Source organism: Colius striatus, chromosome 1, assembly GCF_028858725.1.
Source record: "Colius striatus isolate bColStr4 chromosome 1, bColStr4.1.hap1, whole genome shotgun sequence".
NCBI lineage: Eukaryota > Metazoa > Chordata > Aves > Coliiformes > Coliidae > Colius > Colius striatus.
In genome coordinates, this window is record NC_084759.1 from 96348798 (window position 1) to 96375256 (window position 26459).

The window sequence follows — 26459 nt, forward strand, 5'->3', positions numbered from 1 at the left end:
TGACAGTTTTCCTGCTTTTGAGCCTTCACATCCACAAACAAATCCTTTGGCAGCTGAGACCTCTTGCCTGTGTTTGAGCTTGTAATTATCTTATAGCCTAGTGAAAGCCAGAGCTCAGCTAGGAAGTTGCTTAAAATGTGTCTTTAAAACTTTGACCTTGCTTATTTCTTAGGTGTGTGAAACCCACTGGCAGTTTAAACATTTGTTTTAACCATAAATCCCTTTAATTGCAGTTGTAGTGTTTCTGGCAGTGCCTTGCAAAAATGCATTTCCCTTCTGTTCCTAGGCTTTCTTGTGTACTTGTTCACATGTGGGCCATCCTCTGAAAAACATGAGATATTCTTTGAATTTGGGTACATGATGCATTGGGCAGCCAGGGGTGAGCACCCTTGGGGGTGATGCTCACAGGAGCAGCCTCCGCCACCCAGCTGTGTTCAGAAGAAGTAATCTTGGTGACCCTCTCCTGTCCCTTTGCAGCCATGTAGTTTTCTGGATAACACATTCAGAATCCCTATTAATGGCTGAACGTGGCACAGCAAAAGCCAGAGAAGCACTTTAAATAGTTAGAAGAGGTTGGAGAAATCATGCCCAGTTTTACTGTCCAGGCTGGCTAGTTGTCTTTGCCGCTTGGTCTTCCACGTGCCCAGCGAGCAGCTCTTGGTGACAGGCAATTTGCAGTCTGGGGTGTGAGCTATGCTTTCTGTAGCTTGTTGTGCCCCTCTCCCAGGCACTGGGCACCCTGCTATCTTCCTGCTTGCTGATTAAGCAAGTAATGAGGATACATTTTGCTTTAGGCATAATTTCTTTCCTGTTACTTTTGCTTCCCTTTTTGTTTTATCTCTTTAGACAGCCTGTGTTGCTGCCTAATTGGATTACTAAGTTGCTTACAGACTGTATGAGGACTGCACAGGATTGGGCTTGGACCAGTCACTGGAGCTTAGCAGTTTAGGGGGCTGAACATAGGGCAACAGCCTGCTGAGCTGCTATAGTCCTGTGTGGGCCTCTATTGAAAATAGCATTTCTCAATGAACCCTACAATGGCCACAGAGAGGAGCGGATCCATTGTCATAGAATGGTAGGATTGGAAGGGACCTTTAGAGATCATATAGTCGAACCCTGCTGCAGAAGCAGGTCCACTTAGATCAGGTCACATAGAAACGTGTCCAGGTGGGTCTTAAAGACCTCCAAGGAAGGAGACTCCACAATCCCTCTGGGCAGCCTGTGCCAGGGCTCCCTCACCTGAACAGTGAAATAGGTTTTTCTTATATTTAAATGGAACTTTTTGTGTTCCAGCTTCATCCCATTACCCCTTGTCTTCTTGCTAGATACCATCGAAAAAAGAGATGCCCCAACCTCCTGACACCCACCATTTAGATATTTGTAAATATTAATGAGATTCCCCCCTCCATCTTCTCCAGACCGAACAGCCCCAGTTGCTGCAGCCTTTCCTCATTAGGAAGATGCTCCAGTCCCCTGATTATCTTGGTGGCCCTATGCTGGACTCTCTCCAGCAGTTCCCTGTCCCTCTTGAGTTGGGGAGCCCAACACTGGACACAGGACTCCAGATGACAACATTCCTTCACCTGGATTTTTAGCTTTAGGGAGGAAAACTTTAAAAATTCAGTGTTTCAAAGTGTGCTGCATGGTGCATAGCCTTGAAGTAGGACTGACCATCTTCTGGGAGATGTATCTAAATGTAAAACCTTGAATGCAGTTCATATGTTTGCGTATTAGAAATGAACAGCTCTTAAAAAGTGTGCTCTGTATCTTAAACAAAATACCTCCTTGCAGTTTCCATGGCAAACTCTCCTTCATAATTTAATAACAGTCATAAATGGTTACATAAAACACACGTGCAACGCCACACCGTAGCTGAAGGCTGCACTTGTCAGCTCTGTGTTTGCTGTTTGTGCAGGGGAATGTGCTGGTACCTGATGATGAAGTTTCACCCAGGGTGCAGCCATTTGGTGCATCAGCCCTGCAACCCCAGTTGCTGGAGCTTGGCTCCCTGCTGAGGCTTCTTGTGGTTGTCCCAGTGCAGCCTTGTGACTCTAAGGAGAGACAACTGTAGTAGCTGTGAAGGCCATAATCTGTTAATGGGACTACATGGAAAAAAACTCAGAACCTCTGCTTTCAGGGTATCTCTCTGCAGATAGTCATGTCAATCTCTGTCTTTCCAGAGCTGCTATATTCATCTGGAAACCGTTAAACCTTTTTAAAATAAGAGTTCTTGCTAAGTTGACGTGTCAGACAATGTTTTTAAAACTTCATTCTTTTTTTTCATTCTTCAGTGACTTAGGTGTTTTCAAGAAAGAAAAAAAAAAAAAGCTATACCAATTCTGGGACAAGAGCTTCTGTTCTGTTCTACCTCTTAGGCTTTTACAGTTTAAGTGTGTGGGTGTCTTGTCATGTTGTTGTCTGTCCCCCACCATTTCTGTGCCTCTTCAGTTATGAGTCTTGTTTGTTTAAAATTTGTCACATGGACCCAGCAGCTGTTTAAAAAACAACCCCACAACACAAAGCAAAAAAAAACCAAACCCCAACAAAAAAGCAAACTTGGAAAACGCCAAGTGTGAAGTAGACCTCAAAGTTTTAGTGCTTGAAGCTTTGCAAGGCTGTATTTCCACTAAGGAGGGGGTTTCACTTTCCAGGCAAGAAGATGTTCATCTTACACTCAGTGTGTACATTGTTGAACCCTGCTGAAGGCTGCTCTGCCTGCACCCTGCTCTCCTACCTGTGTGAGGTTCTGTCAGTGGCAATCCCAGAAACGTGCCAATGGGTTTCCCAGATGGACACATTGATCCCAAGGGTATGGCTGTAGGTTGAGGAGACAGGACAGAGCTGCTGGAGTCAGCTGGGTGCATGGCATGCAACCAGCCTTGTGTGCATTTCCTTGACCTTGCCTGTTTCCTCATGGGATGCTGGTTCCCCAGACCCCTGCCTGTGGGCCATGTGGTGGTGGGGATGGACGCTGCATTTGGGGTTTGTCCTTGCCAGCTGCACTGCATGTGCAGGTGGGTAATGCCAAAGCATGCCCTCTGTCCACATGCCTTTCCTGTTAAACTGCGGGTATGTCCAGGGGTGTTATGTCACCTTGGGAAGACTGTGTGTGACAGATTACTTATGGATATTGTTGTGCTGCTTCTCCCTCCTTGTGGCACTGTCAATTTACAGGCAGTGTCTGCTTCTCCAGCCCTGTGCTCTCAGCACTTCCCAATTGCTGCACATATGGCGTGTGAAATTGCCGGGCGCTTGGCAGTGGAGTGGCAGACTGAACTCAGAATTTTCCCCTCTCCTCTGGAGGGAGGGGGCAAGAGTTTTAGTTCTTTTGTGTGTCTGAGTTCATATCGCAAAGTGTGTTGGAAGTAAGCCCACTGCTTGTGTGTAGAGAGGAGAGGAGGGATGCAGGGTAAGTGACAATAAAGACATCATCTTTCTTCGCTCCATCCAAGGAGCAAGACACTGTGGGATTTCCTACTTTTCCCTTTGACTGCCCCTGTGCTCACACGTTGGACCCGAGCATCTCTGTAGGAAGCCTGTGACGCCAGCAGCGTGTCCCTGCACTCTGGGCTGGTGGTGAGCTTGCCCGCTTGATAGCCAACATGTTGGGACCAGGGGCTGGGCAGGGAGAGGAGTGCGAAGCAAGAGGCTTTGCAGTCTTGGAGTCTCTGTTTAACCTTCTCCCCTCCTTTTTTAGTAGGGGGAAAGATGAGGGAGGTGGGGAAGGAGAATAGATGGTGTTGCTTCTATCTGTTTTGTGGCTGAGTTTTTTTTTTTTTTTTTGCTTTGCAATACTGTATGCCCCCAGGGCACCAGCCTTGCCAGCCTGCCCCTGACACCCTCTGCAGTGGAGAGGGGCACCGGGGCTGTCTGGGGGCTCTGGAGAGCTGTGTCAGCTTCCACCCGTGGCATTTTCAGCTCAGCTGGAGAGCATGGAGGCTTCACTTGTTTCTGATGAAAGCTGAAGCTCTGCTGAAAAGGGAGCAGCCTCCGAGGATGCTTCTGGCCTTGGATATGTCTGAGATGGGGTGCTTTCTCCTCCCCCTGCCTTTTCTGGTTTCCCCTTGGGTTTTTGCTAACTGTAAAGCTGCTAATGTAAAATGAAGGCATGGAAATTTCATATTGTAGCAATTAATCAGTCCTCCCTAATACTTTCCAGTTGTAAATTGCCAGTGCGAACAGATGCGTGCTGTTGCAACCGAGCAGCAGATCCTGCCAGGAGCTGATGGTGGGTTTGTTTGGTTGGTTACTGGTCTGAGGAAGCTGTAGCACACCCCTACCCAAGTATAGCGGTCTGATTAGTTCAACAGAAACTTTCCAGTTATTAGTTTAAATGTGTTTTTACTAATCTTTTTCCCCCCCCTACTCCTGTACTTAAGTGAAACTAAAATAGAAAAGGTGTTACATCGCCACAGGACAGCCAGCGCAAATTTCTAGGCTTTGGCTTTGTCCCTGCAGTGCGTGAGAGCCGGTCAGTAAATTCCTGTTTGATTTTGGTGGGTGTGGGATTATTTCTGCTGCGGGTCATACACACACAGATCTCCTTGTCAAGGATTTAGGGGGAAAAAAAAAAGCCAGCTGAGGAATTTTGCCTTTAACAATGCCTTGTGCACAGAAACGGGATTTCTTGCCCTCTGGCATCCCCAAGTCAGAGACCTTTGAGTAACAGAGGTCAGGATTTGGGAAGGGAGAGAGGAGGGTATTGGTTCAGGCTGCACCCCACTGATGTGACTTGTCGAGTGCAATCTATACAAAGCACTGCTGTTCCCATCTGCCCGTTGTCTGATGGATGGAGCCGGCTGGAGTGTTTTGATTAAAACATTACAGGGAGGGAAAAATAAGGAAGAAACTAAGCGCATTTCCTCTCTTAGATTTTTAGGAGACACTTAGGGAGTACGCTTGGATGAATAAGGGCAAAGGCAAATTGCAAAAAGCACTTACTAAACTTGTCTGGGGATTTCACCCCTGTAGTTCATAGCGTGAAAGCTGGGCTTTTCTTTAAGAAACAGAAATAAAAGCCGACAAGCCTAAAGACCCAGATTAATTTGGAAACTCTGCAGTTGGGGGAGGAGGGGTGGAAACAGAAGTGCAGTGACTCGGACTGACCTTTCTGTCAACTCTGCTGCTCTTCCAAAAATGTGTGCAGTGCCCGAGCTGTGGTTGACCTGCGGGGTACCCCGGGTGGCACAAGGCAGGCTGTGCTTCGGACACTGGGGTACCACCTTGCTCCCCAAAAGGAACCATATCTGCATGGCCGATGTGGGCTGAGGCTCTCTATGGCAGTCTGACCGATCAACGTAGTAGGATGCTGCTGAAGTAGCGGCACGAGGATCGGTCCCGAAAGTGCTGAGCAAGGCACGCAGGCTATTTTGCAACACGTAGCAGCTCTTTTGTGCAACTTACAGAAGCTGGCTCACAGTTATATGTGCTGTCCGATGTGGATTATTGGCTATTATAAAGGATTTCATTATCCTGGTGACCCAAAGTATCAAAAGAAACAGGCCTGTTCATGTTGAGCCGTGATGCTGAGCATTGTTACTTCACTTCCCCCTTGCTTTCTCCTCCCTCCTCTCCAACATAAAGCTACAAAGTGAAAGATGATACCAGGATTCCCCTTTCCCAGGCTGCTATATACAATTGTGTCTATGATCTTTGTTTACATAGATCTAAGGCAGATTAAAGCGCCTTTTAAAATCAGAGTAGTTGTCAGGAGACTGGGTGAGCCTGTGTACGTATCTCACTGAGAGTATTTCAGGCCTCCTGGTACCTTCCATCTTCCTTTCTTCATCTTACATTTGTGCAGCTGTGCATTTTTAGTCCTCCCCACAAGCTTCCTGCTGTTCTAGGAAAATTTTAACCATTTACGAAGTCTAGTAAAGCTACAGGCAGGTTTCATCCCAATATTTATTAATCCATATTCCCTTCAGTGGGAAGTGGAGAAGTCATCTTCCCTGACTGCTGCACCCCTTGGAGGGACATCAGTACCTCTGTAAGAAACCCATAGCAAAGCTCATACCCATAGCAAAGATGAGCCCTTTGCGTAACTAAGCTGCCAGTCTGCCTCTATGGACAAAGACTGAAGGACTGGCAAAGGCTTGGGGAGATGTAGTGGGACTTCCCAGATGGAAACAATTCTGCAGGAAATAAAAGCTGTGTCTCTTCATTCCTTGTCCAATCTCTGTCAATAGGATGGGTCTCCTGACTGCGATGAATTTCATTTGGATTAGAGATTATATCTCCCTTTAGTCTTCTGTACAGGTAGGTTATTATATGACTGATCTCTCTCCTGAAGTTGTTTAAAAAAAGCTAATAGTTGTAAGTGTTCATTTATGAATACCACATGTTCACCTCTACTGTAATTTATAATGGCATCTTGTTAGTTATTAGATTACTTTTCTGCCAAGGTTTTTACCTGTGTAGAACAGGAGTATTTACTGACAAATTTGTTAAAGCCTTTTGCCTGCTCTTCAGTTGATGATGGTTTGAGTAAAAAAAGATTTCTTTAGGAGCACGTCAGAGAAATCCTGTTTTGAGAAGCTGTTTGGTTTCTTAGGAGCGTGTGCACATGTGTTTTTCTCTTTATGATCTTAGGTTTCAATGGTATTTAAGCCCCGTTTTTCAAAATGGAGTTATTTAGAAACATTAGCTTCTTTAACAGTACCTAAAGTGAACATGACTGTTTCTGAAACTACTGCATGTGCATACCCATGTGTGCAGTACAGTCCTTACAGGGCCTGAGTGGCATCTTTGGATCACTGCAGAAATTTGGGAGCGCCTTACTCTTGCCTGTGCTTTGCCTTCAGGCAGTGCAGGTGACTCGGCTGGAGCTCACACAGCAGAACACACTGTGGACATGGAGAACTGCCAGGTTTTTGTGACTGGCTAGGGAAATCCCACATATAAAGCAGTCTCATTTGAAGAGGTTTTTGTGAGGCAGCTGGAAGAGAGCAAAACCTTGTGTTTGGTGTTATGGTTGATAAGCATTTGAAGGCAGCTGCGGTATGAGCTCTGAACAGTTCATCTAGGTCCTTATCTTTACTTGCCCAAATGCTCTATCAAGTAAGAGTTGATTTGTTTGCTGAGCAGAGGAACAGGAAGGCTGCCGCTTCATCTCTGGGCAGCAGTGAAGCTCTGAAAGTTCAGTAGAAACAGGGGAGAGCTTGCTGTCTGTTTTGGTACACTGACCTGTCCCTTGCATCCTCACATCTATATCCTCTGCCAGGACTGTGACAGCCCGTGGGCAGGGATGACCCTTGCAGGAGCTACCTGTGTCACACGCATGTATTTGAGGAATCAACAGCCTAGAGGTAAACAAGGCAGACAAACCTTCATCTGAAAACTGCTCTTTCCTAAGGGCAGGATGCTAGGGGAGTGGGCTATGATGGCACAGAAGGACAGATTGGAGTCTTGTGTGTTGCCTGGTTTGTGATTATTGCAGTGAAAAGAGCTGTAGCCCTGCTGACCCTCTAAGAGGCCTGTGAAAAGGCCCAGGACTGTAGTGGAGGTGTCTGCCCCGTTCAATGTCCATCTCTGCCTGTGGCAGAGGTTTCAGCTTCAGTACCAGTGGTCATTCTGCTCTTAGCATTGCTTCTACAGATTACAGTAGTAATCTTTGTCTGGTGGCTCTGCAGGTTTCACTTTGTGGTCTTCTCTGCAATGATGGAGGAAAAGAGCACATTAATTTAGTTTTAATGCTAGGTTATGTTGGGAGTACTATCTGTTACCAGTGAGGTACGCTCAAGTAGGCGCTGTTCATTTGACTATGAGTCCTAAGAAAGATTATTATATAAGCCTCTCCTCAACAGTTTAAAGCCTAATTAAATATTCTCTGTTCCCGGTTGTAAGGGAGATATTATTTTAATTACAGAGACTTTCTTCTGATACGCGGTGCACTCAGTTGCCAAGAAGAGTATGGTGGTTTTCTAAACTCAATCTGCATGCTTTCTTGTAATCTCAGTTGGGTTCACTGAAAAGCTGACCAGAAGATAGGGTAGTAAGGTATAAGTTATCCAGACTTTTCCAGTTTGTGTCATCCAAAGCTGGTATTTTTTAACATAAGCACACAAGTTTCTATTCTTCATTGTTTGTGGAGAAAATAGAAGATAGTTTGTAACCCTCTTCCCTTTGTCCTTTCTTTACCATCTTTGTCCTGTTAACTTTCAAAAGACATTTTGTGAACAGAAAGCCTGAAGTTTGAGTAGAAAAACTGTCGTAATCTCTTAAAAAACACACTACACTCTCCAGATGTTTAATGGGGTTGATGTGAAACAAGTCTCTAGTAATTTTGAAAATGAGAAGCTATGCATGCATAGAGCTCCTAGAAAACTAATCCATCAGTTATTTGTGGGGTTTTGAGCATTTGGAATGATTTCCTAATTTTGCAGGTGACTTAGCAGCAATCAAGGGCTAACCATTTCATTTCTGTCTGCCTCATTTACTCCCTGTGTAAAAGACAAATAATACTGATACGAGAGACTTGTATGAACAAATGCTTATGATTCTCTGGTGGTATGCCCTGCATATAACGTACTGTTTAGATATAGTTAATCCTGCCTTGGAGGCAGCAGGATGCCTTGTACAACCTTTTGAAATTTCTTTCAACCCTCTGATCTAGGCTCCATTGGCTCAAAACAAGCAGGCATGTTTCATGTAGGAGTTCAGCTGAGCTGTGGTGGAAGCCCTGACTGTGCTTCTGTGTAGCATGGCATTTCATTTGTTTTCTCACGTTACCGTGGTTAGTCATCTCTCATCTTAATTTTTCCTCCTGACTTGCAAACCAGATTCTTCTTGGTGGATGGTGTGTATCATTGCAAGAATTTGCCCTAGCAACCAGTTAGATTTCCAAAAATAGCTTATCCCATCGTTGCAGAGCATCTCTGAACCTCAGGATGTTGTACAGTGGTCTCGCTGAGTGGTTAAAGGCTATTGGATTGTTTCTAATGGTCAGACAAAAATAAACCATGCCACGAGTGGACTTGACTTTGTGTGCAGAGTGGTGTTATTTGAGACATGAGAGAAATTCCTGCAATGTTTATGTGCTGAAGAAAAATGCCTTTGAAGCCAAAGTATTTCTTTTGTGTATCCATGTGTATAATTTTGTTTACAGCTTGTTATCTGAGCAGTCATCTGCTCAGTGAGCACCTGATCTTGAAAGGCGTGTAGTGCCTGGGTTGGCCATGCCAGGTTTGAAGTTATCTACTTAAATGGCTGCTCATGAACCTTTTGCCCCTGGTACCTGGAGCAGCCTGGCAGCACTCTTCCTAGGCTGAGGAATGGGGTGGCCAATTAATGAGGTCTTTCCTTTGTGGGAACGTGGGTATATAGGTTTCTGCTGCTATTTGTTGTTGTTTTTGTGTGCTAGTCAGTCCAGGAAATAATTTAAGATACTTTTGGAGAGTGGCTGTTTTGTTTTCCCCATCTCTTCAGTCTAAGAGAATTCCAGTATTTGGGATATTGTTGCATTTCCGCAGCACTATAGGAGCATGAGAATTTATAGAGATGTGTTCAGATGCTGATCATCTTCTGCTGTGGCAATGCTTTTTGCAATAATTATCTTTTCATTGCTTTTGGAGGGCATTCTGCAGTCTGGCGTGCTGTTTCCTGATTATCAGCTTCAGTTCTCTTCCAAATCCTTTCCTCTAGCCATCTCCAGTTTTGCTATATTTAAAACTATCCCTTACAGCTCATATTTTTTTTAAGATCTTTCTCTGGATGTCTTTCTTCTTAACACAAATTCAAAATGAGGAATTTTAAATAACTTGACATCACTGTTGTGTTTTATGCATAGCTTTTAATTGCACTTGTGTTGAAAATGTAAATGCTGTCCTGTGAAACTTGAATAAATCAGAAATGTTCTCATTGTGCTGGGTCTTAAACTGGATTTGAATCAGAGAGGCAAGCAGTAAAGAGGCCTCTGTGGACTTGAATGATGAGCAGTGCCTTGGCAGTGATCAGAGGGCTTGGCTGGAAAGTGGCAGCCCAGGTTCAGATTCATAATCTTCCCAGCACACCTCTGATCCTTCCAGGTGAATGGCCACAGGATGGATGAGTCTTCTGGGATTACTCTTCTTGTTTGAATAGAAACTTTCATCCCTTGAACAAAAGACTTCTTATATTAAAATACATTTTTGTAGCTTTTTTTCTGGTATCATTTTTGACAGTCACCTTCTGATTTCACCTGGTTTGCCTGGAGGGGCACAACAACTAGAACCTGCAGGTGTGGCCCAGTCTGTAAGCAAAAAGAGCCAAATTCATGAGAGTTTAATGTTAGAACCCATTGCAACAGGCAATTTAGGAGTGGGCGGGAAGCACTCATGGAATATACTGTGCTTAAATGCCAAATGTGAGGCTCTTTGTGCAGTCACAGAGCATATTTACTCTACAAATTTCACTCTGCACTGTTTCTGTGAGGTAACTGTGTTTTGGAGGGATGGTTTCTCTTGCCTGGGCTTGCTTGTGTACTAAGGGAAATAGCTTGCAATGTAACTTGGTTATTTAAACAGCTAGCCTTCATCTTCCATGAGAACAACAAGCGTGTTCAATGAAAAAATAAAAGAAAGGCAAGATGTACTAGATACCAATTTCTATTTAGTATCATATTAACCAGTATAATACTAAATAAATTTTTTATCATGCCCATACACTTTTTCTTTTTAATGGTAGAATTTGCTGGAGAGTCGGATGGTTCTCCAGACATTTTGCTGAGAGGCCTCTTTGTCTTGATCTGATAAGAACTGTGAACATGGATTTCATGGTGTGAAACAATGTCAGAGACAACTGACATTCACAGTCTTGGGCCAAAGCCAAGTGATGTCCATAGAAAATTCTTAAGCTTGTGTTGGTGGGCTTTCCAAAACAGCTTATTTTTTTTATGTTGACCACCATAAACAGCTTTCAGTAATACAAAGAATGATGAGTTTATGTTGCTTTTCTCTTCAATGTGATGGGTCTGAGTCCGAAAAGCACCCTCTGTTAAGAGCTAAAGGAGGCAGACAAATGTGTAGTACCTGAGGGCTTGGCTTCTGATTTGATCAAGCTGTACCGTGCAAACTTTTCTTCCTCCTCTCTTTGGAAAGCTAAATGTTTCTTTAGTATTATACACTTATTTATTTACCCATATTCCTTTATAATATAGCTGTCACCAATTAAAAAAAAGAAAATCAACCAACTCAAACCCCAGAAGTGAATTGAAATAGTGGCAGATAATTCAGTTTGAATGTATGGTAACTTTTGGCCTTCGAAGGCCAGAAGTTACCTACATGGTTAGTATAGAAGATGGAGGACTGCTCAGATTGAAATGGGGTGCCGGACGCTGATTTCCTTTATGTATGTGGGAGAAAAGAAACAATTAGATGTAATATTTACACTGAATTACACAGAGGGATTTTTTCATTATTTCCTTTCTCTAGAGTATTCTATAGTCTCTAGCATATTTCTGCCATATGTGTTTAGTTTTCAGAAGTTTATATACAGTATCTACTTTCCGTTCCAAACAATATAACATTTATTACTAGTTTGGTGAGTTGTTGTTTTAAGGCGGAAAAATCTGTATGAAGCTGCCTGTAACTTCAAGTTCTGCTCTGGCACTATACCATATACAATATATACCATCTGCATCAAAGAGGTAATTTAAAAATCAACCAAGTCATCATGTGACTTAAAGTCATTCACAGTCATGAAAATCTTTTTGAGGGGTTTTCCTGATGCTTCCCTCTTGGTTTGTAAGATGGCTTTGAGCCGTGACTGAAGCAAGAAAATATAGCTCATGTTTTCAAAGTAGTGATGTGCAGTCTGAAAGTTGCTACAGTGACAAGCAACCCTGGTGCTGCTTTGGGGACCCATCCCTCCCTGCCCCTCCTGGAAAGCCCCTGTGCTCTGCTACTTGGCAGCTAGTGCTGTGCTGGAGGCAGAATTCAGCCCTGAGAAGAATCTATAGAGCCACAGCTGGGTTGTCCCCGAGCCCTGTGGCTCTATCACAGAATCACAGAATCTCAAGGGCTGGAAGGGACTTCGAAAGATCATCTAGTCTGGGGATGAGTCCTGGGCAAGGAACGGTGGAAAGCAGCAGCTCTCAGGTCACTTGTTTGTAGAAACAAGGGCAAAGACAGGGGCTGTAAAGTAGCCTGAGAGGTGCTGGATAAAGATGAGATGTGAGGAGACAGAAGCAGGCATCTTCTGCACCAAATAGTTTCTAGAGTCTCTTCCTAGCATCCTTTCCCAAGATGGTGAGAGTGTGCCAAAAACGAAATGACAAAGAAACACTCTGAGGCATCATAGAAGGAAGCTTTTTGATGAGAAATTACTCTCTGCTTACGGGTTGTGTGCTTGCAGCCTTATGAATGATGGGTAGAAAATCTGTATTTCACATAATAATAAATAAATAGAGGCATTGCTGCAGTGCTGTAACATTGTTATCCATGCTCACCTTTTTTTTTTCTTTAATTACTTACGCTTGATTGTTGCAATTGATTGCAATTGTGAGAGCTAATTCTAGTGCATAAATTCTATAATGGAAGCCTGCCAAGTGTTTGTGTAATGAAGGGTAGCAACTGCACAGAGTTTGGTACAGGGTACGTTTGTCTTCCTTTCTCAACCAAACGTTGGCAACCATTTCATGGGCTGATATATTAGTAATAGACAGTTTTCTCAAAGAAGAAAATTCAACCACTCCCCCTGTGAAAACAGAAGAGCAACTTAGATAACTGTGGTGAGTTTTAAGAACAAGCTGGATTTAATGCTGATGATACAGTGATCATTGCCTTAATTTTAGGACAAATAGCAAACCCAATTGGGTTCACTTCTAAACTTTGCATGATAGAATAGAGGGTAAATAATATTGTTCCAACCCTAAGAAACAAATCTAATATATTTAGCCGATGAAGTTAAAGTTTAGCAAATGGGTATATAGATCTGAGCCCTTAGAAAATGTCATGACAGTTTTCCTAGCAGCCTGGTTCCATTTCCGTGAAGTTTAATGTCAGGACTTTCAGGGAGAGGAGATTTAGTTGCCACAGGGTAAAAATCAGAGATTTATTTTCAAGTGAAATGTTAAGTCGGGAATAAATTTTCTTTCCATATCCACATTTTCTTGTGTCCTGGATTCAAGATATAGTAATTTTGGGTCTGTTTAATAGGACTTTTGTTTTCTTCGAAGTGCATTTGCCCAACAAGGAGGAAGAAGTTACAAGGGGTAAAGAGGATGTGAAGAGTGTAGATGGGTTTCTGGTGTTTAAGGTATGATTTTTACATGGATTTAAAATTCATACTAAAAAAAAAGAAACCAAAACCAACCAAACCAGAGCAGCTTATCTAATAGATTAGTTTTGGTACTCAAATTATTAGGTGAGCTCACTTGTAAGCGTGAAGTACTAAAACTAATTGGAACTCATGTCATCTTTCTCCCACAGGTTTTTGGTGTCTCCTCCCACTTTTGTGTTTTATACTGTCATTTCAATTGTGATTTGTCTTACATGCTTGTTTGAAAACAAGTCACATTTTCAAGCTCCCATTATACAAACATTTGTATTGGTCATCCTTCCAGAGTTGTTCACAGATGTACATGTTGGCGAACTGAGGACCAAGAATGAAACAGGTAGTGGATCCACCTTCCTGAAACATTGGGTCACTCTTTTGTGTTGGTTTGGAGCACTTTTAGTTCAGCTCTGTGCCATATTGGTTGTACTTTAGAAGATAGCCTGTCCCTGCAAATGCATTTTTAAAAAGGATACAACAGTTTAAATATGTTCAAGAGAATTAATTAAAATGCCTTTCAATTGAAAGGGAATGAGAGGTGGTGTGTTTTTAAAGTTTTTTGTTTTTCTTTCAAAATAAAGCTCCATCCTTGTGAAACATTTTGCATCAATTACAAAAAGAACTTCAGTACATTTTTCTAAAACTAGGAATGCGCCAACTGCATCTGCTAGGTGTAGGAGTGACATTTCAAAATCCTACTGACAGTCACATTATCAAATTAAACATCATCTTTCTCTTACTGGTGCTAGCTGAAGAGTTCCTTACTTTCTAGGGGTGAAATTATCCCTTTGGAAAACACTGGTATGGCATGGGCAACTTTGGACCAGAAGCAGAATAGAGCCTGCAAATCTCTACCATAGTAAAATTTACTTTCTATAAGAAAGCAAACTTAAAGGCTCCTTATCCTTAACTACATCACAACCTGTGCCAAGAAGAGGCATTCCTGAATTTTGTTTGCCAAGTCTGTTTGGTAAAGACACGTTTGTTGTCCTGGCACTGACGAGGTGGCTGTGGCTCCTGGTGGTGCTGTGATGCTGGCAGACCTGATAGCCGCTGGGGGTCTTTCTGCTCCTGCTGCCTGTGGCTACATGCTGGGGCAGGGCTGAGGGACTAAGCCTCCAACACACAGAACGTGTTTCTGCTTTGTGTGCTAGTCAGGGCCATCTCCAGTCTCTTCAGAAGAGTGTTAAAATGACTGTAAAAATCACCTCATTTAAATAGCATATTTATATGTCAGACCAGCTTATCAAAGAGGACTGAAGAAAGATAAAAAGTGTGAAATATTTTTTTGGGCAGTGATGAGTTTCACTGTTGGTTTGTAAGTTTTTTTTCAGATGATGAAATCATCGAACCACAGAATCGTAGACATGTTTAAATTGGAAAACACCTTTAAGATCATCAACTCCGACCGTTAACCTATTACTACCACATCCACCACTCAACCATGCCCCCAAGCACCACATCTACATGTCTTCTACATACCTCTAGGAATGGTGACTCAACCATTCCCTGAGCAGCTTCTTCCAATGCTTCACACCCTTTTAGTGAAGAAATGTTTCCTAATATCCAACCTAAACCTCCTGTGATGCAACTTGAGGCTGTTTCCTCTTGTCCTATCACTTGTTACTTGGCAGAAGACATCAACACCCACCTTGACACAACTTCCTTTGATAGAGTCTCCCTTTAGCCTCTTCTTCTCTAAAGAACCACATTTCTCTCAGCCAGTCCTCATAGTTTTGTGCTCGAGACACTTCACCAGCTTTGCTGCCCTTCTTTGGACGTTTGCCAGCACCTCAACACTACTGTAGTGAGTGGCCCAGAACTGAACACAGTATTCAAGGTGAGGCCTCACCAGGGAGCCAATCACTTCTCTGGTCCTACTGGACGTGCTATTTCTGCCACAAGCCAGGATTCCATTGGCCTTCTTGGCCACCTGAGCACACTGAGGGCTCATATTCATCTGACTGTCAACCAACAGTCCTCGGATCCTTTTTCTGCTGGACAGCTTTCCAGCCACACATACCCAAGCCTTGCATGGTGTTGTCTGAATAAAGGGCAGGTCCCGGCGCTAAGCCTTGTTGAACCTCACACAGTTGGCCTCAGCCTGTTGATCCAGCCTCTCCAGGTGCCTCTGAAGAGCCTTCTTACACTTCTACTTAACTTGGTGTCATCAGCAAACTTACTGAGGGGGCACTCGATCGTTAATAAAGATATTAAACAGATCTAACCCCAATACTGAGCCCTACTATAGTGATGTTCCACAGTCTTACGCGGTTGTAATTACCTACATACCGACATCAGGATTTTCACTAGCAGGCTACTAGGTACATTGGAGAATACGTCTGATGTCTGCATTAATGAGAATGAATTGTGATTTTTTTTTTTTTTTGAGAAGTGAAATGACAGAGCAAAGGTCATGCTGCAGCACTACAACACAGCTGGGAAGAAAATCTCTGCTGTATGTTGTCAAGCAAGCAGTGCTATTTCCAGTTCTAGTCTTTATTATTTTATTTGCAAAGTGTTGGCAGAGTTGTAGAGTTGTGTAGATTAGAAAAGCTCTCTAGTCTCACCTCCTCAAAAAGCATTTATAAACATTTTTATGTGTGTGAATACGTGTGATCTGGTGCAGATTCCTTATGCATATTGCCACCTTGTTTGATGCTGTTGCTGTTCTGAGAGGATTTCTTTGCCATGTTAGTCCAGAAGAGATGTACTCAGTCCTATAAAAACTTCACATCTTGCAGTCCTATCATAAAGAAAGCTATAACATGAACTTGAAGGGGTCATTGGAGAAACTTATGGAAAGACTGAAGTTGAAGGAAAGGACTGGGTAGGCATGGAGAAAATAATGCTAGCAACGTAGCAAACAGTGTAATAGAAGGCCAGAGCTGTGGACAGGACCACAAGACAAAAAAAGCAGTGATGGAAGAGAAGCAGTAAGATCAGAGAGGGTGTTTTGAAGGCAACACTGGAAATGGAAACAGAGGGGAGATTGTCCTCTTTGATCTCTTTGATATACAGATTCATAGAAACTTGAGGATTGAACAGTGGTGGTAGTCATCTGCACCTGCAGCTCTTTGTCCAAGAATCCTTGGGAATCTACTTTGAGACAAGATCTTCCAGAAGTACCTATGAAAGGAAGTTCATGTTGCTGTGAGCATAGATGAGCTTGTTCAACCAGGAGCCATTTCTGCAAGGGTTGCTCACACTCTGGGGAATCATTTGCAGAACAGAAACCATAGGTGAGGACCCCAATCCAGTCTGGTCTTCTGCATGCCATCAATCACAGCATGTCACGTACTTTCTTCCCAAGGCCTTTGATGTGTCAGTTCAGGTTGCTGTGTATCTCTTCAGATCTTTGGCTTCTTTCACCATGACTTTGTTTGATGACAGTCTGCTGTGCCCTTGGGTGAGTACCTCTGGCACCGTGTTGCTTCTGTGCTGAAATAGTTGTTCAGTTTGGCCTGCACAATATGCCTGCAGTAACATCAGAGCTGGCTAGAGGAGCTACTGCTTCAATGCGATAACAAGACAGGAATCCAGTGAAAGGGTTTATGCTGTCGCTGTCTCGTTGCCCAACACCTGCACTGCTGTATTACTTGGAAGCCCTCTCTGAGTTGGGGCTGTGCGGGCTTGTCGCTGCTGGAGGAATGACGTATGGAAGGGTGGTGAATGGTGGGAGCCATGGGAAAGCAGTCACTGTAGGGTGAGCCAGGTGACAGGTGAAGATGGCAACAAAGAGCTTGCACCTCAAGGAGGTATAGAGGAGAGTGGACATAGTGGTGGCAAGTGGCCAGCTACCAGGTGAGGGGAGAAGAGCTGCATCTGCAATCACTGGTGTCTGTGTCAAGGTATAAGCTGTGTTTTATGTAAAACTGCTCATCATACATGCAACATCTGCTTTCTTTTTCCCTCTTCAGACTTTTATATGTTCCTAAACTTTACAGTGTTTGAATAGCACAGTGCAATTAATAGCACTGGGTGACTGGGGGTAGGAACAGAGCAAGGGAGAGGGCACAGGGATCAGTGCTGCACAGAGGAGACAATGTCTGGGTTTGTAGGCTTGTGGGAATGCCCCAGATAAGGGAGAGAGGAAGAGGATGAGAAACGGATGTCAGAAGTGATGGGTCAGGGGTTTGGGGCTGTGAAAGGCACACTTCAGTGTCCAGCTGTAGGGGCAGAGCAAAACAGCATGGTTAAAGGATATCATGATGCTGCAAGGGTGGAGAGATGATGCAGCCCAGCAGAATAGGCTGGGGTTATTTCTAGGCACCTTGCAGACTAGGTAGGGCAACATAATTAGTGAAACTGTGTTAGAAATGGTTCATTGTGGAGTGGGATGCTGTGCTCCTGGGATAAGATTGGATATTCTCCTCAAGTGCTGAAGCCAAATCAGCTGTCTGCCTTAAAAGCTGGTTGAAAAGAACACAGAAGAAACTGTTCTGAGCAGTGTTGATGGTGTTGAAGGAGCATGGCTAGGGCCAGCCACAGCCTGTTCCCTGTTTCTCTTGGCTTACTTTTCATTAAAAAAAAACAACAAAACAAACCCAAAAACTTTCTTGAGCATCTGAGCATCTGCAGCCATACTTGGGTGGCATGAAGGAGCCAGTGGGAATGTGCAGCCTTGGGTCATAATGTCCCTTTCATGGTCTTTGTTTGAACTAATAGGGAAAGTTTATCCTGAGTGACATCTGCCCTTCAATTTTAGTATTACTGTCAATATTTAGTTGATGGGAGTGATCAGCACAGACAAAACCACCCTGTGGATCCCATTTGTCTTAACCTTTCCTTTTCTCTTAGTGTATGTTCCCGTTTGTGCTCAAGTGGAGCTGCTGCAAGATGAGTCAAAAGCATCTGTAAGTGCTACTGTTACATAAATACTTGCACATAAAGTTTCTCGAGAGCGCTGCCTGCTCTGTGGGCTGTCCCTGGGCTGCAGCATCAGACCTGCTGAGAGCTGCATGTTTAGAAAGCCGGGCTGATGTTCTCACAGAGATAGAGCTGTCTTGGCTGGCAGATGCTGCATAGCCAGGGTTTAGACTTGCTAATAGTGACTAAACTATGAGTTGTCAAGAATGTGTTGGAGGCGTCATATGAGGAAAAAATGAGATGAGGTAAGAGACAGGTCTTGGGCAAGAGCACAGAAGGGGGTAATGCAGTGAAAGAGAGAGGATATCACCATAGGTGAATGGTGAAACAGCATTAAAACAGGGTTTCAGTATTAGATGATGATTCAACAGGTATATACATGTGTCATGGAGGATAGGCCTTAGGAACAGGGCACTTTGAATAAATGAAACAGAAGTGTTCTAGCTCTAGTTTTTTAATGCAAGAGGTAGGTATGTTGCTGAGACGTGGAGACAGTTAGATGGTGGCTCAGCTGATAAAAGATGTGAGTTGGCATGATTAGTATTGGGCACAGGAATGGCCATGGGCAACTGTCAGTGCCCTGAGGTAAGAACATATGTGCAGTTTGGGGGGATCAGAGGCAGAAGGGATCAGAATGGGATGATTTGCCCCTGCCAGTAGCATGGTATGCTGGTGTGGTTTTACCCTACTACCCTAGCCCCAAGTTTTAGCACAGTCACTGAAATATAGAAGATGGATTTTTCCATCCATGCGTGTGTCCATGTTTCTTGTTTTCCCTTCATTCTGTGCTTTTGCTATCTCTGCTTTTGGGAGCTCTCCTTCTGACTGTTCTGCTCTAGATGGGCTCTTGGCCTTTAGCTTGTTATATTGCTGTCACTTCTGAAGTGACCTTGATCCTTATGATCCTTATGGCATATGTTCCCTCTGCCTTGTGCTCCTTGGGAGGGGATTGACAGACCCCTTGATTGTATAAATTGTCTTTGATAACATCTTTTAGAGAGGGGACACTAGGGAGATAGCACAACCATCTCTTTACACTGTACTTCAGCGGGGTGGCTATTACAAGCTGAGCTGGGAAGCTTGGCAGGGTAGTACAAGTTACGTGACAATTGCTTTTTTTTTTCCTCTAGATTTGCTGCAAGATGGGAGAAGCATTTGGACATGACCTGTCTATAGTTTGAGATAATTTCTGTGCTGGCAAACACAGAAAGAGATAAAGCAATGGAGAGCTAAGAGCTAAATCTCTTCTGTACAAATGCTGGGAACATAAGTAATAGGATTGCTGGAGTTACGTGTTTTCAAGGATAAGTACTGTATGACTGTATGACTGTTGCTGCCATTCTTAAACCAGAAGAAAGGCCTGGGGATTTGCAGTAGTTGTTGAGAATTTTTGGGCTTCGCTACCAGCTTCTAGAACAATAAAACGGAAGAAGAGCCCTTTTCAGAGAAGGCAAAATGGTTCCCTAACTGGGCTGAAGCTCCAGTTGAGGGGAGGCCTAGGAGAGGAGAATGGGAGCTCTCTGACTTCAGCATAGCCAGGTATCACAGATTTTTCTTACACAAAATACAGAGATAAGGAAACTGTAGATCTTCTACCTGAGCTTTTATTAATTTACAAAGTAAAAATTTACATTTAATAAGAAACATTTTTATTTGTTTTTCTGTGGACCTTTCAAAAGACATTAAAAACTGTGTGCATCCCGATCTCTGTGTTATATACTTATTATTGAAGCTACAGTTTTAAGGAGGCTGGATTTAGAAGATGTCAGAACTGAGGTTATCTGCCAAATCTTAACTTGACCTCTTTACATGTGAGCGCTTCAGTGCGGTATTTAATTACAGGATACCTGCCTTGCTCACAGCACGTTTACTTCCCGGTGGTGCTGATGGTTGCAGGTGGGAAGTGAAAGCTATCTCCGACCCTGGTTTTATTACAAGAGGGACTTGAGAATGGTGAAGAGGGGCAGGCTTCTCCTTGCTGTTGCTCTCTAGTTTGGGAAGCCTGTGGTCTGCTTCTCCTGAAGACTTGCTGGTCTGGATGGGTAAAAAAGTCTGGTCTAGGCTTGGTTTGTCTCAGGATCCATGACTCTGTCACTTATGCTCTTTGGCATCTAGCCAGGTGAGGGAGGGAAATGCCTCATGTGAGAGGGGGGCTGCTTTTGGGGCAGCTTTCTGTGGTGTAGGGCAGAGGCTGGCTTTCTGGGACAGAAGAAGGATTTTGGCATGCATGCACTATGACAGCCTATACAAGTGTTTGGTGTGAGTGTGCCAGAGGTGCTGGTCTGCACTTGAGCACGTGGCGACTGAAGCTCTCTGAAGCTGCTGCCACTCTGAGTGCTGGGCCTAGGCCAGTGCAGCCTCTCCCCAGGGCTTTCCGCACCCGTCCGGAGGCGGTGGGAAACGGGGGAAGCGCCCAGCCTGGCCCTGGGTATCGACGCAGATTTTAATCGTAGCGGAGCAACAGTTCTGCCCGTTGTTAGGATGCATGCCAGCGAGTTTTAAGACTTCCAAGCTGATTCTCTTCATGCAGGTGTAGTAATGCAGATAAACTTTCCCACAACTGTTGCTGCTCTACCCCTGGCCCTGCCTGAGCTCCTTACAGACACAGTTCCTCTCCTGCCAAGTCCTTCTTGCTCCACAAATTTTGTGTGTGGACCTTGTTGCATTTCGACCTGTTTACAGGGCAAGCATTTCTTTTCTGAAAACCTGGCTGTGCTGAGAGAAAACAACAACAAACACAAGGTAAAAAAGACTTTGGTAAATGACCGAGTGACTTTGTCTTGGCCCAGTTGCTGTTGGGAGCTTCTCTTCGCCTACATGAAGGTGGATCAGGAACTGGGTTGAGTATTTGAAGCTGCTGCCTACTGGCTGATGAGGGTCCTGCTCCAGCCTTGCTGCCTTTCGTCCTGGGTGGCATGGTGGCAAGCAGGCTGTGATGAGAAGCCTGCTTGATTTATTTCTAGTTTGGCTAACGGGATTGCTACGGTTTCTTGCTTTTTGTTGTTGCAGTTGCTAATCCTGCAGGCAAGCTGATTGTTCCTGTGTGTTCTTGGCTTTTGTTTACTTTTTGATGAAAATCCCCTTCTAGTGGTTTTGTTTTGTTTTGTTTGTCCCTCCCAGTACTGGTGTGACTAAATGGGAAAATGCTTTATCTTACCTGCAGCATAGTGGAGCTTTACCTGCCCTATAGGAAAGGAAAAGCTTTTATTTCTTTGAGTGGGTTGCTGGGAGAGGGGAGGTGTATCAATGCATCTGAGACATGTATCCAAACCCCAAATCTACTGCTGGAGTGAACTAACGTCCCTCCAGGGCGGTTGGTGGAGCCTGTGTAGGCTTTGGTGGATCCTTGCAGGGCAAACCAGGCTTGAAAGTTTTCATCTGAAAGCTGCTGTGTGGGGCATTGCTGCAGCATTTGGACTGTCTGCTCTGTAGCTCCCTCCTCTCTTTTTCAGCTGTGTTGCTCTTTAACTGTAGCCAGTATATTGTCAATTAGCAAAAGACCATTCATGTTGAACTATGGATGCATAAAACAGTGGTGGACTTTTAATTGGGTGGCTATTCAGAAGGCAGGTGCTTGCTCTTGGGGTTTAAGTTACCAAATTCATCAGAGCATTTCAACTTCTTGCATTTTAAATTCCCTGATCCTAAAGAACAAAGTCATTTTCTCAGCCTTAGAGGCTGACATCTGCTTGTAGGGATTAAGCGTGTTCCTGTAGCAGTGGGCACAGATTTTCTTTGTGGAAGAGGATGTATTGAAGAGAGTATTAAACCCTGGTACAAGTTCCCGTAGTGGGATGGGAATTGTTTTGCAGGTTTGGAGGGAGGCACGTCAGAGCTTGCTTATTTATTTGGCAGATGTCTGATGATGTTACATCATCTGCAGCACATGGAGCCTGCCAGCGTTTTGAAAGGGCTTAGTGCATTGTGGTGGGTCGAATGGCAATGGGAAGCTCTCCTCTTCCTGTTTTCTTGTTATGGGAAAACAACCATTTTAAATAATGAGCTGTCAGCAAGCTCTGCCTCCTCCAAACCTGTGTTTTGAGGTGATGTGAAAATGGTTGGTCAGGAAGAAGGGCCATAGAAAATCTCAGTTGGATGGCGCTCAGGGAGTCGTCAATCAACTCACGTTTCCAATCTCTGAACAGCATGTGGTGATGATATTTGCTGGGGATAAGTGACCTTTTACTACTTTAGTTGGACAGGCATTCTAGAGATTTATTTTTTCAATGTGTTCTGTTTTACTACCTTAAACCTACGTCAGTGCTTCCCATTCATTGTTTTGTGAGATTTAGGCTTAACCAAATTTGGCACACAAGTGGAATTTTGCTGACAGCATGCAGTTGGGAGCCTTTTATAAAACTTCTGGGAGCTTTTTATAAAACTCTAGATCAATAGAAATGGTACAATTAGCTAAACCCATGTCCAGTGGAAAGAGTTGCTTTTAAACAAGTAAATGTTCCCTGCAGGATTGGCAGCCCCAGATACCTTTGCCCTGAGCACCTGGAGCTGACTGACTGCAAACCAAAGGGAAACCAACTTAATTGGGTTTTGTGACTCTGGCAAGAAATAAACAGCAATAAATTGTGAGAAGCAATTTGGATCTGAATTATTCCCCCCTCCCCACATTAATAGGTCGAGGTGATGTTAGTAATAAAAATCTGGCCATCTCTTTGTCTGCTTTAGTTTGGCAGTGGTCTGTTGCAGGTAATGAGGGTCATGCCGATTAACTCCAGCTGTGTGCATCTGGCTTGATGTTTGAAGTTGACCTGTTAATCTTTTTCTTCTATTCCAGAAGCTACGCGGGACAACAAATGTTTCGGTACCTTCCCACTTACTTCCGTAACGTCCTCATGTGAGTAACAACCGGAGTTGTTTTGGTAAAGACTTTTACTGTTGTATCTTTTCGCAGCTTCTGCCCACCCTCCTTCTGCTTCGCTTACTTGTCCTTTCTTTTCTATATCCTAGGGAAATGCTCCATAGCCTGCAGAGGAGAATGAGCAGTCTCTTAGAGATAAAAATGTTAAGGCTTCTTTGAAATACACAATGTAATACATAGTGAAATGTTTATATGAAAAATCATGTCAGCAGCTGCATGTTTTATCAAAAAGAAAGTATATTCAGAAATGTTTATAGGAACATGACAGCACTAAATCTGGATAGTTGGTCACTAATCTTTGCAAAGATACAAAACTGATTAAATAAAAAAGTTCCCCTGAGGCACCCTATAACTTACAATATATGTATGACCCAGGCTTTTACAGGCTGCTCTCCCGCCCTTACTCTTCTCCACACTTCCTCCATGTGGTCACTCCAAATTGCTGCCAGCTGGCCTATTTGTCATGTGTGTTTGTTTGTGCTGCTTTTAATTTTTGACCTTTCAAAGAGACAGACAAAATCTGTGGCTTATGCAAATCTTTGAATTTGCAGCCCGCCTAACAGTGGGAAGGGAAAGTACAGGGAGTTTAAACCGCAGAGAGGAACAGATTCTGTTCTTTAGTGCCTCAGTGTTGACTATAGACCCTAGTGTGCCTATAAATGAGTTGAACTCTTGCCTGTTGTGTTTCAGCTTTTCTTACCTCCATCTTACCTCCTTCTACTCCTTAATTCAGGTGTCAGTTTGGTATTTCCAGCTTCACAGTCTGTTTTATTTGTTCCGTTTCTTTTTTCTTTCCGACTGAGTGGTTTTGTAGTGTGGTACCTCTGCAGAGAAACAAAACAAAAGAAAAAAAATGATTTTAAATAATATCAGCATTGTAGAGAAGGAATAATGAAACTAGAAGATCAATACAAATCATCAAACTGAATGCACCAGTATATGAATATATAGCAAAACAGTTAACAGAAAATGATAGTGAAATTGGGTGATATTTCCAGTTTCCCTAGAGTGAAAGCACATGCAGTTTACAGTGGATAATGAAATGTTATGGTTTGTATGTCTAATATGTTAATTCTGCCAGTGAAGTAGTCCCGAGGTTCCAATCCACCGTAAGGCTGACATTTCTGTTATAAAGAGATGCACAAACATTTATTGAGGATATAGACTGACAGCGCATCTTTAAAAAAAGGAGAAAAATGTGAAAGGTCTCCTGTTAATTTTCTCTTCCCTTCTCTTCCATTCCATCATATCAAATATTGACTAATGTCAAAGAGGCTGCAGCTCTGAAGGCTGTTGCTCCATTCATGGAAAACCCAAAAGTTAATTCCTTTTTTATTTTTTGTAGTGTGGGAAGGGGAATATTGTATGTGATGTTTTTGTGTTTGCGTACTGCTTGGGTTTTGTAAGAGGAAGTCTTCAAGGCACTTCCAGCTTGAGGCATCTGGCCCTGTCACACAACTGCATCACCAGGGTGAATCAGACCAAGGTACAGATCCAGTGTATTGTTCACTTGGTTAGCCATAAGCTGGCCCCATTTCCCTTCTGTGCTTTGCTGACGAGTGGTGGAAGCATGGCTCTGAGCTTAAGCTATCATTTTAATCAGGGCCATGTGTTCCTGCTCCCCTCCTTGCAGCAGAGCAGTTTGCAAGTTCAGAGAGCCAAAATGGCCAGAAAACAAAAATATGTTTTTTGGTACAGCTGTGTTTTATGAGCCAGAGTGCTAGAAGAGGGCTGGTAATTGACTGAAGGTGGAAACATGTAGGCAAGATGTGTCAGCCCTCATGTGGAATGGTTTATGTGAGGTGAGTAGGGGCAGGGATGGAGGGCAGGTGGCTGCCTGGGGATGCTTTTGGCCAACAGCACACATCCTTGCCTTCTTTCAGTGCCCGTTTGAGTAAAGATGTGTTACCACTTACTCCTATGTAGCAAAATCTATCAATATGATGATCAGCTTTAAGCAGATACCAGATCTGTTGTTTCTAATGTATCTAAAGTCAGTCCTGTGGCTAAATCTTTACTGAGGAATGACAGGCAGTTTCTGAGGCTGTCTGAAAGGCTTTGCTGCACCTTGCTTTTTAACAAAATGGACCATTAGAGGTCACGGGCAGCCCATGGAGCACAACAGGATTTCTTTTTCTCAACCCATCAGTGATGTCCCTTGGAAGCTTTGACATAAAGAGGAAAACTCCTCTTGCAGCCTAGTGCTTCCTACCACCATTTGCAATCTCTCCTTTCTAGTGCATTGGGACAATTTATCCCAGTGCTGGGAAGCCAGCTGCTTCCTAGTACTTCTGGACTCTGCTGAAGGCTGATTGAAACAAAAGAACAGTTTAGTGAAACATTTTGCGAAGCTTGGACTCTCCACCGTGTACTTTGGGACAGTCCTTCCCAATTCTCTTGATTTTGGATGGAGTTCTCAAGCACTTGAGCTCCTGCAGAGAGGGATCCTGCTTGTAAGGGGCTGCTTCTGCTGCTTGTTCTGCAGCACTCTGTGCCTTCAGCTCACAGCACTCTGTTTCTGACATGGATGTTTCTCTGAATGCTTTAGTGCATCCTCCTTCTGAACTGTGCATCTGTATGCTGCCTGCAATGAATAATTTCTCAAGTGTCGTTGTTACTGCATAAATATAGAACCACTCAGAGGTCTGGCCCTCCTTTTCACTATTCTAGGGCACAGATAGCTGTGGCTCCTTGTGGCCCCCTGTGGCTCTGCCCTTCTGCATCATCTGGGTATGCCATTTTTTAGGAGATTTGAGGAGAAAGGAAATGTGTTGCAACCTGTTTAGCGCTCTCATGGCCTCAGCAGTCTGTGTCATTAGGATCCTTCACTCCAAAGCCCAGTGATAGATGAACATCCTCGATTAACCCTTCGTTGCCAGCTATGAGATTGTGCTTTTTTTTTGCTGTGGATTTTAGAACTTCTTCACTTGTGTCCTGCAAGATGATGCCCAGGAGATACCTGCTTTAAGGACCAGCCAGAGATCCATACTGGGCAGGGAGTGAAGAAAAGGAGGCATCTCCCCAGATCTCTGGATCACTCATGCTGGGGGATCGCCTAATTGGAATACTCCAGGAGATCTGAGGCCTTCTGTGCTTTTATTCTGCTTTTGCAGGGGTCTCTCCAGGACTTAAATCTGTGGCTGATGTAGGAGGCTCCCTTTTCCTGCAGCCAGCTGTGTTGTTGAAATGGACAAGAAGATTGATGCTCACACCCTCTGTGCTGGCCCAACCTCAGCTAGACTGACCTCAGCTGTCCTCCAAATACCTAGGCTGGTTTTCACAGAACCCCAGAGTATGGAATGTGGTCATTGAAATTTGAAGAGTTCCCTTATCTGCTGAGTGCAGCTACAGTGGGAGAAGTGGGCCAAGTTATAAAAGTAATTTCTTCAATTTACTGAGTGCCACATTCTTGATATACTTAAGCACACACTCTCCGATCACTGCTTTTGTGCAATTAATACAA

General features: G+C 43.8%; 1 protein-coding gene across 12 annotated transcripts in view; it reads left to right on the forward strand.

Moving 5' to 3' along the window:
• The window catches only part of TIAM1 (TIAM Rac1 associated GEF 1), a 201480-nt gene that overhangs the window by 46526 nt on the left and 128495 nt on the right, over window positions 1-26459 (forward strand). For 7 of the 12 annotated variants that reach the window (XM_062002044.1, XM_062002004.1, XM_062002035.1 and 4 more), the window contains one exon: window positions 22913-22972. In XM_062002044.1, coding sequence (XP_061858028.1) covers window positions 22913-22972 — 60 coding nt within the window. The other 5 variants (XM_062002054.1, XM_062002072.1, XM_062002077.1 and 2 more) reach the window with 4 other exon arrangements.